At 58.8% G+C, this 13,765-nt stretch overlaps 1 protein-coding gene across 3 annotated transcripts in view; it reads left to right on the top strand.

Annotated features, from left to right (window-relative positions):
- The window catches only part of LOC107535103 (carboxyl-terminal PDZ ligand of neuronal nitric oxide synthase protein-like), a 122,721-nt gene that overhangs the window by 99,385 nt on the left and 9,571 nt on the right, over positions 1-13,765 (top strand). For all 3 annotated transcript variants that reach the window (XM_087828321.1, XM_087828319.1, XM_016210435.2), the window contains 4 exons: positions 1,143-1,309; positions 2,380-2,547; positions 7,707-7,872; positions 9,024-9,176. In XM_087828321.1, coding sequence (XP_087684447.1) covers positions 1,143-1,309; positions 2,380-2,547; positions 7,707-7,872; positions 9,024-9,176 — 654 coding nt within the window. The remainder of the gene's footprint in view (positions 1-1,142; positions 1,310-2,379; positions 2,548-7,706; positions 7,873-9,023; positions 9,177-13,765) is intronic.

Genomic DNA, 13,765 nt, shown 5'->3' with positions numbered 1-13,765 from the left:
AAACAAATGACTGATCAACCCAGTCATTTTAGAGAGCACCGACGGTGGGTAAGGTGGAGCAGGGTGGGGGGACTCTGGGTGGGAAGCAGATGGCACCCGGATTCAAGGCGCTGAGTGACTGGCGGCTTTGAGCCCCAGCCTTAGCAGCTGTGTGCATCAGTTTCTTTATCTGTCAGATGGAGGTAATAATAGTGCTTGCTTCTTAGGTTGGTTATGAGGATAAGTGAATTAATAAATGTAAAACCCCTAAATTAGTGCCTGGAACATAATAAGTGCTATTAAGCAGTACTATTGCAATTTTGAAGTAAAAAGTGGCCATTTCAAGTGCTTTTGGACTGAGCTGACCACCTCTTCGTTGCAAAGTTTGAAAGAATGGGCATCTTTTGGTACTACTCACCTGCTTTCAATCCTTCACGATAAAATCCCGACCCTTTCTTAGTTGGGTCCCTCCCCACAGGGCCATTTGCAGGGTGTCCTTTGTGCCATGGCCCTGCCCATGGGCCTCACTTGCTGAGCTGGCTCTCCCCACAGGTGTACTTGCCCTCTGCCCCTGGGCCACATGCTCCTCTTCTGTCTCACGGGCGACACAGCCTCCTGCTGCCTCTGGTTTGTGTCTGCTCTTCCGTCAGATGGGGGGCAGCTTGTGCTGAGGATTTCCGTCACCTCTAATAAGTACTGACCAAGTGAACGAGTGAACTCAGGTACCTCACCGTCTCTCCTGCCCCTTCCTGGCCTCTATCCTTGGGGCAAGGTTGGAGTCAGGCTCTGGGGTGGCAGGGCCTTGAATCTCTGTCCTATTCTGGTCCATCTCCTGGGGGCCTGACAGCCCCCCAGGCAAGGCTGGGGAGACTCCACACTCCCGGGCTGATTTCACTCCTGAGCTAGATGAGGTTGAGATGACTGTCACCCCTTCTTCCCAGTCCCCACACCCTGTCAACATAAATGTTATGTCCAGGCTCAAGGAAAAGCTGCCTTTGTTCCTGGACTTTCTTACTGGGTTAGAAAGTTGATGGACTTACCTGGAAATGTAAGTGAAGATGTTGGGAAGCCAGAGGCACTCCCTGGTGTGACACTGATGTGTCAGGAGGGAGATTGTCCTTGGTGTCCCGTCCTCTTCCCTGTCTTCTCTGTTGTCCCTGCAGGTCGCCAGCTCACTGGAGCCGAGAGGGCCTCTATGGCTGCCGCAGAGGAGACGGACATTGATGCAGTAGAGGTCCCTCTCCCCGGCAGTGAGAGCCTGGAATTCAGCCGAGGAGTGACCGACCTGGATGCCGTGGGGAATGACGGTGGCTCCCATGCAGACTCCAAGGTAGGCAGGAGGCGGCCCCTGGAGGCTGGGCACCACAAGGCCACCCCGGGTGTCAACCTCACAGCTCACAGCGAGGTAACAGTGCCCCAGGGCTCCTGACCTAACCCAGACGAGAAATGATGAACTTGATACGAGAAATGATGAACTCGATACCAAATCTACCCTGAGACAAAACAAACACCCAGAAGGCAAATTCTGACAAAGGTTCCCCTGCCCCCCATCCCAGCCAGGCCAGGTGTCATGGCCCCTGGTCCACCTCAGTGCAGCGGCGGTCGGTGGGCCAGCTCATCAGAGGTGGAAGCCTCTCTAGTTTGGAGGGCCATTCCGTCCCCAGTTGTCCGCTTTCTTGGTGGTCTTTGTCCCTGCGAGTGGCCTCCATCTCGGTATCCTCCTCTTGCCTTTCTGAAGGACCAGAAGTCAGGAACCACACCTCCTGCAGCTGACATCTCAGGCTCAGAGACACGTCTTACTGGAAGTGCCTATCTGCCAGGAGGGAGGTGGAGGGAAGGGACAAGAAGTGCTTTCCACAGACGGCACAGGGAGGATCTGCCCAGACCTCTGTCTTTGTCAGTGCCCAGACTTCCTTCCCTGGTGCTGTTGCTGTGAGTGGTGGTGGCTGCAGCAGACTCGTGCACAGCTGCCTCCTCCAGAGGCCACCCGAGGATGCAGCAGAGGAAGGGGGCGCTGCCTCTGTCCGTTCCCACACTGGGGTGGCGGGAGCTGTGTTGTGTAGAAGTGGGTCCCTCCGTGTCTGGAAGCTGAAGGAACTCAGCCATGTGACACAGTTGGAGGTGGGGGCAGGAGAGGGGACATGTCATCTGTCCGTGTCCCATCACTGCAGAGCTGGTACTGAGGTGTCCAAACAGGGTTTCCCGCTACGGTCCCAGCCTGGGCAAACACGCCAGCTGCTCCCTGGGCCCATCCACACTTCCACCCAGGACTCATGCCCGAGCCCTTGGTTATAGGTGAGGCGTTATACTCAGACCCCATAGGTGCCACCGTATATCAGTGAGCAAGGTCCCCACGTGGCCCTCCCCCGGGGTCATGCCTGGTGTTCTCTGCCCCTCCAGGTGCCGCCCCTGGAGTCCGTGCCCACAGCCTCACCCAGGATGCTGCTGCCCCCGTCCTGCGCCCAGGCCCCGGGCATGGGGACGCCGCTGTCCTCGCAGCACCAGCTGCAGCTCCTGCACCAGCTCCTCCAGCAGCAGCAGCAGCAGACGCAAGTGGCCGTGGCCCAGGTCCTGCTCAGCCTCCTCCCCACCTCCCAGCTCCGTGCTCAGGGCCTGGATGTGCCCCCCCGTGAGGGACCAGGACAGGTTTAAAGTCGGAGCCTAGGGATCACTCAGCTGGACCCCTGCTTGTTGGGCTGGGGGTGCAGGCAGGGGCGGTGGGGTGCGAGGGCAGTGGGTTTCCCACGTGTCTTGCTGAGCCGGGCTTGGCTGGCTTGGCTGGCTTGGCTGGATGCAGCTGGTTGTGACCTGAACTGATGGAGGGGGCAGGTGCACTGGTCCCTCCTCTCCTGCCTCACTCCTGCTGGAGGGAGGGAGGTGGCTTTGCAGTCAGGGGGCTGTGACTGCGAGACCTGCCTTCAGGGAGCTTAGTGTGAATTTGTGCCAAATGCCCTTGTGGAGAACTCCCCCTGTGCCAGTGCTCATCCATGTGATTCCCAGGCCCTCATTAGCGCTCCAGGTGTCCTGGGTGGGATCTGACACCTGACTTGTCCGGAGTTTACAATGGTGGGACTCGGCTCCCAGGAGCTCAACTGTAGTGTTTGAGCCACAGCGAGAAGAGTGGGCTGGGGTTTGAGAGCAGAGTTGTTTGAGCCCTAGAGGCTTGTTGGGGGCAGCTGGTTCGAGCAAGTCCCCTACTGCCCCCTGCTTCCTTCTGCTGAGGGAGGGCCTCGTGTCCACCTCATCCTGGGCAGTCAGGGAGTGGTGGGGACACAATCATTTGTGCTCTTTAAGGCCGACTCTGGAGATCTGAGTCCAACAGTGTCAGGAGGGTTAGCAGAGGCCGTAGGGAGAGTCCTGTGGGGCTGTGGCTGTGAGGACAGATCCTCTGTCTGACCAGACTGACCATAGGGCTTCCTGTGCTCTAAGGGACACGTACGATCCACGGCTTCTGCTTCCTCTTCTCCGGCCCTCATTGGACAAATATCCCAGACAGTGTGCAAGAAGCCTCAGCAGCCCAGCCAGAACTGGCTCGGCCTCAGCTTGGATTCTGAGGCCTTATGACACAGACCCTCACTGGGTGCCAGCCGTCTGAAATCCTGGCCAGGAAGGAGGAGGCTGTGCTGGGGCTTGGGTGACAGGTGCCCCAGATGGCTGCACAGAGGAGGGTGCCGCTCCTACATTTGGAGAACATGCAGCTCTCTGAGGTTACAGAATCCATGGCTGGTTCGAACGCGGCTGTGGTGAGAACTTGCCTCCCTGGTTTGGTGCTGACGCCAGCTCAGAGCCTGGGCTTGGCCAGCCCACCACTTACCCTTCCCAGAAGTTCCCATGGAACACAAATCATTCAGCATGTCAATTGTCAAGTAATTATTATCTATCGGAGAGTGGGCGTGATGTGCATTCACTGTGTGTGTTACCAGGGACGTGCGTGATGCCTCAGTCACTGCTGGTACTGACAAGGTGCCATTTCAGACGCATCCCCTGCACAGCGGTGGGTTGCTGTCCTCACACACAGCCAACCGTGACTTCCTATGGTTACCAACGTCAAGATGAAACCTCACTGCCCTGGCTGCCTCCTCAGAGATGGGATCGGGAAGGGGAGGGCATGGTGCTGGTGGCCCCTCATGGGCCTCTCAGTCCAGCTGTGTCCAGGCTGCACCCGTAGCCTGTGACTCGAGTCTGTTTTTGGTAGTTGGCACTGCCCTTGTGAACTCTTAGTCAGCAGTGACATGGTTGAAAGGTTACCACCACGTGGATGAGACGGCTTTGGGCAGGACCTCGAGGTCACCAGGCAGTGTCCTGGCACGCTCCTCCCTCCCTGTTCTCCCGCCAGTGGCATCTTCCTTAGCTGCATGGAAAGCAGCAGAGGTATCCTTGTCCCTGTCTCCTGCCCTCGGACAACTGGGTCCTGGGCCCACCTGCTACAGGTCTCTCCACACCCTCTCTTCCACTGGGAAGTACTGCATCCAGGTCTTTGTTAGGATCCATGGCTTTGGATAAAATCTATTACATAAGACACGTGGGTGGGTTAGTAGATGGGCCTCTTGGCATCCTCCACGCCTTTGAAGCAGATGGGATCCAGCTGCCCGGGTCTGCACCAGACAGCTTTTCTCTGCTCTGACACTCCCTGTTGGCACCAAACTGCAGAGTCTCTCGTCATTGAACAGCAGTGGTGCCAGCACCACGGAGGGTGCACTGTGACCTCACTCCAGGTGGGGACATGCTGTCCTCTCTGGGATCATCGAGTCCTCCATGTGGCTCCTGGCGAGATCTAGGGATAAAGAAGTTTCTTGAAAACACGTTCATCCCTGGGGTACATTGTTGTGTTATTTACACACACGCCCCTTTTACCCTCAAGGCCAGTCAGGCTCTGCTCTTGTCCATGGCCGTAGACCTCCCGGGGGTCATGATCAGTCTCAGACCTCAGCCTATTCCCAACTCCCTAAATTGGTTCCAAGCTGGTTCAAAAGGGCTGCCCTGGCTGTAAAGGTACTCGGGCAAAGGCTGTGTTTGCCTGTCCACATTTCCAGGTTAGACCTCTGTGTGTCCGTAGTGGACACCAAGCCCCTTTGCCTGCCTTCCCCACCCAGCATGAGGCTCACCTGGCTGCTCTAACTCCTGCTTTTTGATGCACCCGATGGGCAAGGCTGTGAACGAGGGCGCATGGCCACGGGCTGGGCCCACCAGCTCCAGGTCGCTCTGTGCCCTGGCTGGCTACCTGCAGTAGAGTTGGCTGCCTGCCTTCCCAGTTGCCGGTTCCTGGCGAGCTTGTGAGGAGACCGTTAGTGCCACTCAGTACTGCTGCCTAAAGAGTCCTCCCCACCTGAGGCCCTGCACTCGATCTGATTCAAGTGGTTGTTCTGGAGGCTTCAAGGTCGCCTATGCTGTAGCTAGAGAAATGGCGCTAAAATGGCTCCGCACTGCCCCCAGGCCCTACAGTCAGCCTCTGTCCCCCTGGCTGCTCCCAGTCCCAGGGCCTGTGCCAGACCCCCCACTTATGCATGCTGAGACGCCTGCCTCCACCCTGTGTCCAGGGTGGGGCTCAACGCCATTCCCATGTGCCTGTGCTCCATGTCTTCAGCCTGGCCCTGCCCCCCCTTCCAGCGGAGGAGCTGGAGTCCAGGCAAGTAGGTGGAGTGAGCGGGCAGTGGTCTGGACGCTGGAGGGGCCGAGGGTGGGAGCCAGCATTTCTGGAGCAGCACAGAGCTGGGGCCGGACGCAGAGCTGGACCGCACTCCAGGTGCCCACCCGGCCGTCTGTGACCGGATTAGTTGTCATCAGAAACCACGCGGCTCCAGAAAGGAGAAGCTGACGCGTCTGTGAAGGGGTTTAATATTCTGAAAGGAAAGCGTGCTGGGTGCGAGTGAGTATCTGCGTGCAGGGAGGGTGGTGGTTGGGGACGGAGCTCCCAGAGCTGCAGCCCTGTCTGCATGGCTGGAAGTCCCGCTCCCTCGGTGCTTCAAGGCCCACTGGCCTGGCTGGGTGTCCCGTGGGCTGGCCGCTGCTGCAGCGGCTGGAGCCTGATCCTGTGTACCGGGCAGGGCAGAGGCTTATCACTGTGGTTCCAACTGAGCTCGGTCAGTTGCAAGGGAAGCCTCTCTCTCCTTGTTTGGGCACTGACCACCCACCTGCCAAGTGTGGAGTCAGACCACTGGAGTTGCCGGCCAGGCCCTCTGGGCTAGGGATGGAGAAAGTGAGATCCAGAGAGAAGTGAGCCGCATGCAGGTGCAGAGTGAGATGCGTGGCTCCCCTGCTGGCCGGCTCTCCAGTGGTTTGTTGTGCTGGGGTGTCCAGGTACAGGTGCAGGGGCCCCCAGGTATAAGAGGCAGTGTGCAGAATTCTCTCTGTTCACTGAAAGTTGAGTTCCACGTTTCTGCCCAATGTTTCTGTTTTGTTCCGACAAGACTAGAGGATTCTGTCTGCTCAATAGATCCCTTTCAGTGACGCCCCCATTGCAGTAAGTTACTTGCCAGTGAATGGTGCCGCCTTCCCTCCTGGAGCAGTTCTGGGGCTTCCTACAGCACGTGTCCTGTTCCTCAGAACCCCAGGCTTGGGTACTCTCAGGTGGAATGTCTCTGTGCCTCAGTTTCCAAGGGAGATAAAGCCTTAGCAGCTCCACCCTGCTGTCTGTCCTTGTCCTTGCCGTCTGGGTCTCCATCAGTTTACATGGCAGCAGCTGAGGCCTTGGGGCAGCAGGTTTCAGAGACCTTAGGCCTCCTCACCCAGGGACAGTTAGGCCCCTTGTGGGAGCCAGGAGTGGAAAGTGGCTGCTAATCTCCTTAGAGTCTCCACGTAGAATTAAGGTCACCTGCAAGTGAGGTTGAAATCTGGCAGGAGGGAGGTGGCTGCACCCCAGAGTCTGAGTGCTGCCCTGGGGATGGGTAGGTTGGCTGGTGGGCCCTCTCAGATTGGCCACATGGGAGTGGGGGAGGGTGGGGGCACCACCTTTTACTCCTGGTAAAATGTGTGTCTTTCTGGCACAAACTGCTCTTCAGAAATGCACAGCTTTGTGGTCTGAGCAGGAGTCAGGCAGCTCCTCTGACTCCCCATCCCCCCTTCCCCTCCCACTCCCATTCCTGTCCCCAGACACTGGTCTTTATGCATACCATCGTTTTGGTGCAAGAAGATCCCTTCCCTACAGGCTGCCTTGTCTAAGGCACCAAGTTTATGAGCTCCCGCTCTTCAGGGACCTTCTGGAACCCTCCACAGAGACCCCTTAATGCCCTTCTAGGCACAAGGTCACCTGTGTGAGCATCGTTCCTGCCTGAGGCTCTGTTTCTTAAAGTGGGTCCTCCCCTAGAGTGTGCCCCACACCCAAGCACTCCAGGAGCCAACCTGGGACACAGCAGGCAGGAGGCACAGTGCTGGGGCCATGGAAATAAAAAGGAACGGACAGTCGGAACAAAGCTGGCACTGCAGATGTGAAGACAGGCTTGGTTGTGGCCACCTCACAGTTTAGAAAGGGCCAATGGGGCTTCGGATTTCTCAGTGCGTTTGGGTGTGAGGAAGGGCAAGGTGGAAGGGTGTGGCCACTCTGAGCTGGAGTTGGTTCTTGGTGCCATCTGAATTATAAGCCCAGGTTCCGCTTTGTCCAGGATTGAACATAGGTAGAAGTCATGTCTGGTCCCTGCGCACACCCTAAACTCTCTGGCACTCACATCTCGCCCTCTCCTCTCTGCCTCCTCTCCTCTCTGCCTCCTCTCCTCTCTGCCTCCTGCCTGCAGGTTCACTTGCTGAAGGACCAGCTGGCGGCGGAGGCAGCGGCGCGGCTGGAGGCTCAGGCCCGAGTGCACCAGCTCCTGCTGCAGAACAGGGACGCCCTGCAGCACGTGTCCCTGCTGGTCAGGCAGGTGCAGGAGCTGGAGCTGAAGCTGTCAGGACAGAACGCCAGTAAGCCAGGCCCCGCCTACCCCACACCTCATAGCTGGGGAAAGGGTGCTCCAGACACCACATGTTCTTTCCTGAAAGTTCTTGGTGGTGCTGACCTGCTTGCTATTCCAGCAGAAACCCAAGGCAGCTTCTCGTGCATCCACACACTGGTGGACCTTCAAGCAGTGGGGCCAGGTGGGAGCGAGCAGCCTCCTAGTTCAGTGCCCAGACTGACCTTGAAAGTCATCCTCACGGGTTCCCCCATCTCCCTGCCAGGGCTCGGCTTACCACCCCCGAGGTTTTTCTCATCACGCTCTGGTGGGCCCCTTGGACGGGCCTGGCTGGGTGTGGCCTACTCTGCCTGCCCTGTGCCTTCACTCGCAGACAGCAGCTCGTGCTGGGGCATCTCAGCACGCGTCCGGGAGAGGCACAGCTGGCCGGCGCTGTGCTGCTGAGTGGCAGCCGGTGCCTGATGCTGGCCTCTGCCCAGCTGGCCCTGGGCTAGACTGAGAGGTGTGTCTCCACGCTGCCCTCCTGAGCCTCCCGGGGCTGTCTGCCTGCTCCCTGTGTGTCCAGTTCAGAGCCGAGGAACCGGCTCAGACAGATTAAGGGTGAGAAGGTGTGGAGCCAGGATTCAAATCCAGGCCTAATGGCAAAATGACCGCTTTTCCTGTGACAGCAGTACTTCCCCCAAACTACCCCATAGCTGCTTTAAGACTGTTCCCAGGCCCAGCCCCCGGGATTGGACATCAGGAAGCCTGGCATGGCTGGGGCTGTTTTTACAGCCCAGAGCCCTGGATGGGGACCCACTGCATGTCACCCCCTAGAAGCCTCTCTGGTTTTTTAGTTTCATCCCTTAAGCCCTCCTTGTGGTGATTAATGCTGATCCCAAGGTCACACTGAAGGTCACTACATGACCTTGAGAGCCCTTGGCCTTTAGCTCCTCCTACCACACAGCCTGCTGGCCTGCCCCCGAGGTGGCCCTCTCGCCCTGCCTGAATGGCATTCCCAGAGCTCTTCCCTCCAACCTGGCGTTGGGCCCTCCAACCTGGCATTGGGCGCCTGGGTGGGAAGGACTGAGAGCTAAGAGGCCAGCTCAGCCGGTCAGGGGCAGCGCAGAGGGCGGCCTCCCCACTGCATGCTGACGCCCCTCTCCCCCTTGTGTCCCGCAGTGGGATCCCAGGACAGCTTGCTGGAGATTACCTTCCGATCTGGAGCCCTGCCTGTGCTCAGCGACCCTACGACCCCCAAGCCGGAGGACCTGCCCTCGCCGCCCCTGGGCGCTGGCCTGGCCGACCTGGCCCTGCCCACGGGCAGCCCCTTAGGTAGGCGCGACTGCTTGGTGAAGCTGGAGTGTTTCCGCTTCCCCGGGGCGCGGGGCCAGCCGATGCTGGGTGGCCTGGAGCTCCTCAAGTTCCGGGAGTCGGGCATCGCCTCTGAGTACGAGTCCACCACGGACGAGAGCGAGGAGGAGCTGCCGCGCCTGCTGCATGTGCGGCAGCGCCAGGAGTTGGGCGACGGCCTGGACGACGAGATCGCCGTGTAGGGCCCGCAGCGGGACCTTACGGGGCAGGGGCCCGGGCAGCCGTTGTGCTGTGCTGTGCGGCTGGGCATTTTTGGTTTCAGGGAAGGATTAGGATTTCGCTTCGGAGGGTGAAGGGGAGGACATTGGATTCCTAGAGGGGATCAGCTCCTCTCTCCCTCAGTGACCATGGGGAGGGGCAGACCTTGCAGAGCCCACGGCTTTGGGACAGGGTCGAGGACCCGCAGGCTCCTTGCTGTGTCTGTGATGCCTGCAGCCCCTTGTGCTCCCCCTCTGTGTGGTCCAGCTGGGAAGGGAATCATGTACCTTCTCAGGGGCCTTGTGTCTGGATACCCAGGACGCTGCCAGTTGCCTCACCCTCTGACCTCATGGGAACAGGTCCTCCCCCCACCCCTGCAGAGATGGTGGTGGCTGAACACTCTGGATCAAAATAGGCAGGACAGTCCTTCAGTTAAATGTGGATGTGGGTCAACTCTTGGTAACCTGCACCCAGACATCGCTCTGTGTCCAGCGTTGAGTGTGCTTCTCTGGGAAACTGCGTGTGACATCGGTCAGGCCTTGCTGTGGGGGGACAGCTTCTGTGCTGCTACATCACTTAGGTCCAGCTCTTCTGCCCACCTCCTCCCTGCAAGCTCAGCCATCCACATAGGTGGAGGCTGTCCCCGTCTTCTGTGTCCCCCTGTCCTCTGTCCTCCTGTCCTCTGTGTCCCCCTTGGCTGTCCCCACTGAGCCCCCAACCCCCCATCCACCACCTCTCAACCAATCTCCTCCACTAGGCAGTAGTGATTGGTTCTTACTTCAAAAAAACCAACACGGGCTGGTAGCTGACACTGCTCATGTCCACAGTTCAGAATCTCTGCCACTCGTCAGGGACCACAGCCACGTACCCCTGCCACATCTCTGTGGGCCATGCCTTGAGCACACCTGGGCAGTCCTCTTACCTGGCCGTCTTAGCCTTGCCCACTCAATACCACAGGTGACTGGGCAGCAAGGACAGGCTCTTTTGTGTGATGCTATTCAGGGGTCGGTTGGTGAGAATGGAGATTCTGAGCCCCCCCGTTTCTTAGCTGGACGGCCCAGGGGAGAGGAGCCGATGTAGCTCTGTCGGCCTACAGTGCCCTGGGCAGGGATAGGGCGGCGTGCCCTGTGTGCCTGCATGTGAGGGAACGGGCGGGTGTCGGCTTGTGGGTCACTGGGAGGTGTGTGTTCTTTTCCTCATGTGCACCCTGTCAGAGAGGGTGGCTCTGTCTGTTTTATTTTCTGATTACCCATTGGAGGTGTGTGCAGACACTCAAGGCAGGAAGAAGCAGGAATGTGAGGCCCAGGAACCTGAGGGACGGAGGTCAGGATTCAGGCTTGGCCAAGATGGCAGCCCCCCAAGGGCTCCTGGAGTGGGCCCCCTCAGGTCGTCAGAGCTGAGAGTTTGGAAAGCAGAAGGTTGGGCTCTGAGGCCACTGGGTTGGGGGTGACATGGCGGATGTTGGATAGGATGTGGGAGGAGGGGGACAGTTTGAAAGAGGGTCCTGACAAACTTGTGAACGGATGGAGGAGGGGTGGACGAGGGTGAGAGCATTGGGGACACTGTTCCCTGTGCTGCTGGCCTGACCCATCAGCACCTTGCCCTCAAGTACCCCTGGGCTCCTGACCCCTGCCTGGTCCTGGCCTTTCCCCAAGGTGACCAGACCAGCACCTACTGGGGTGGAGCTGGGACTCAGGACAGATCTAGGGCCTGTCACCTGCCCTCCTCCTGCCCTGCCTCTTCCTCCGAGCCCTGCCCTGCCCTCCATCTTCCTGCTCCACCCGTGTGGAGGACAAGTGGATGCCAGGCACCAGCCTTGTTGGTGCCCAGCCCCCTGGGGCCTGCAGTACAGACAGATGGACAACTCCTCCCTGCAAGGCCCTCTGCACAGCTCCTTGCCTCCTGCTGCTCCCACTGCTCCTGTATGGGGTCTGTCCTCTCGCCCACGCTCTGCCCCCTGCCTCCTGCATTGTGTGGGTAGGGCGGTGGCACAGGCTCTCGGGGAAACGCTTCTGTTCCTGTAAGTGCACTTACTCCGGAGGCTGTCCTTGTCTGGCGGCTTTTGCTAATAAACCTTTATTTCTAAACGCTCTTCTGTCGTCTTCTCTTGCTTCCTCTGCTTCCGCTGCTGCTCCTCCTTCTCGCTGTCACCATTTCAGAGGCAGCCTCAGCCCTGTGACGCGTTCCCGGGCCATGGTGTGAAGATGGATTCATGTCTGACTCCAAGGTCGTGTTTATATAACCGGCCTGGATCTCACCCAGGGACGGCTCTTCCCCAGGGGACACGTGTCCCTGCCGGGAATGTTTCTGCTGGGCACACTTTCTGTCATCACGGAGGATGGTGCTGAGAAAGTCACGGATCACAGTGAGGGAGGAGTGTTGGCAGGTAGTGGGTGGAGCCGGGGACACGGTGTCAGCCGTGCCCAGGGTGAGACACCTGTCAGCATGGCTCCTCTGACTCCAGTCAGCCTGGGTTATGGCGGAAGCAGCCAGTTTGAGTGCTTGGAAATGCATGATGTCATTGCTATTTGGAGCTAAAACTAAGATCACCAAGTCACAGAAGCCCACTGAGTCCCTGACTGGATATCTCATGTGAGGTTGGTCAGATTCTGAGTGAGTCCATCCTAGAAAGTCTGCTCCGAGGCCAAGCTGGCTGCTCCCACAGGTCAGAGGACTGGTGCCATGGCCGTGGGCTCAGTGTCAGGAGGGAGGCCTGTGGTGCCACGGCCTGGGCTCAGTGGAAGGAGGGGAATGAAGCGCAGGTGCTGGCGAGGGCAGCATGTTAGTGGGTAGGAGAAACTGAGTCTTTGGTCAGGACTTCCAGCCATTTGGAGGGCAGATAGCTGGTCGAGCCTGGGTCTTTGTGGGGCCCAGGCCTGCAGGTAGCCCAGCTCACATGCCCTTGCCTGGCTGAGCAGCCTGTGAAGTGCGGATAAAAGGTACCACGTGGAGTTGATACAAGGAGTGGATGAGATTTCATTCTGAAGCTCCCGCAGAGTGGACAGCCCAGGGCCAGTGGGGGTGGGGGGAGGTGCGCCGCTGGTCAGTCCAGTGCTGCGTGCTGGGCGCACTTTCTGCTGTCACTGAGGATGGTGCCGAGAAAGTCACAGGTCACAGTGACATTATTGTGACATGCAGGAAGCACCTTGTCCTAAGGGTGAAACACTGGACAGACAGCGGTTGGCAGGTGCGGTGGCCCTTGGGCTCGCACCCTAGGCGATAGCTTCCCTCTTCTCTAATGAGCTCTGTGTCTGTGACACAGACGCCCTGGAGGAGGGGTCGCAGGCTGGCAGAGGGTGCAAGAGCAGATATGAAAATGACTTTTCTCCTGGTTCCCACAGACCGTGGTGAGGCCATGAGTACCTCCCTGCTCCCACCCTCACGGTATCCCCTCCAGAGCCCTGTCAAGGGGACATATGATAGTAACATGTATACAGAGATGTCTGCAGGGTCTCAGGTGGCTTTTCCACCTGGAGAACCAGAGGGTGGAGTGAGCACAGAGTAACTCATCTGCTCCCTGAGGAGCAGGTCCATGGTGAGGTCAGGCTGTCTGGGGACCACCCGCCTCAGAGTGGACAGGCCAGGACTCTGCTGCAGTCTGCAGGTGAAGGGGATTCTGGGTGCTGGGTGGGTGGGTGGAGGGTGGGGAGAGGAGCAGGGATGGGTTGCGGGTCTGGGACAAGGAGGAATGTGGACTCAGCCTCTCAGGAGGGGACTGTGATGGTGACATCAGGAGAGGGATAGGCAGGAGCAGACGATGGGGCTTTGGGAAGGCTCCCTGTGACCTGGAAGGAAGGGTGGCCTCCTCCCCACGGTGTTGTCCGGGACATGAAATGAGAGGCAAGGAGGCCTGAAAGTGAGACAATTGAGCACTCCGCCCTTTGTCCCCCCTGCTCCCCGAGCCCACCCATGCTTCCGGTCAGAGTGGGCAGGGAGTCTGCTCAGAGTGGAATAAGCGGTGGGCTCTGCAGGGCAGCACCTGGCAACAGGAAGCAGTGTTTTCATGTGTCCACCGCGTGTTGCCAGGACTCCACACAGCCGCGTAAGATGCCCATCTGCTCTGTTTCTGTGTGGAGGACAGTGTTGGGCACATCACCCGTCCCGTCCCACCCCTCTGATCCATTGTCCCAGGAGCTTCCAGACTGTGCCAAGGTTCTGTCCTGTTGGTGGACAGAGCAGGGGAGGGCGTCCACCCGGTTTCCTCATTTGTGGGTGCTGAAGGGGGCAGTGAGGACTGGTTGCAGAGGGACCAGCAAGGGAGCCAGGCCTGAGGGCGGTGTTATCACACCCAAGTGGCATCACGGTCACTTGGGGGCCTAAGAATCTCATCTCTAAATAGTCCTCAGGGGCCG

Source organism: Miniopterus natalensis, chromosome 19, assembly GCF_054644295.1.
Source record: "Miniopterus natalensis isolate mMinNat1 chromosome 19, mMinNat1.hap1, whole genome shotgun sequence".
NCBI lineage: Eukaryota > Metazoa > Chordata > Mammalia > Chiroptera > Miniopteridae > Miniopterus > Miniopterus natalensis.
The sequence above is the reverse complement of the archived record's forward strand: the minus strand, read 5'-3'. Positions and strand labels throughout refer to the sequence as shown.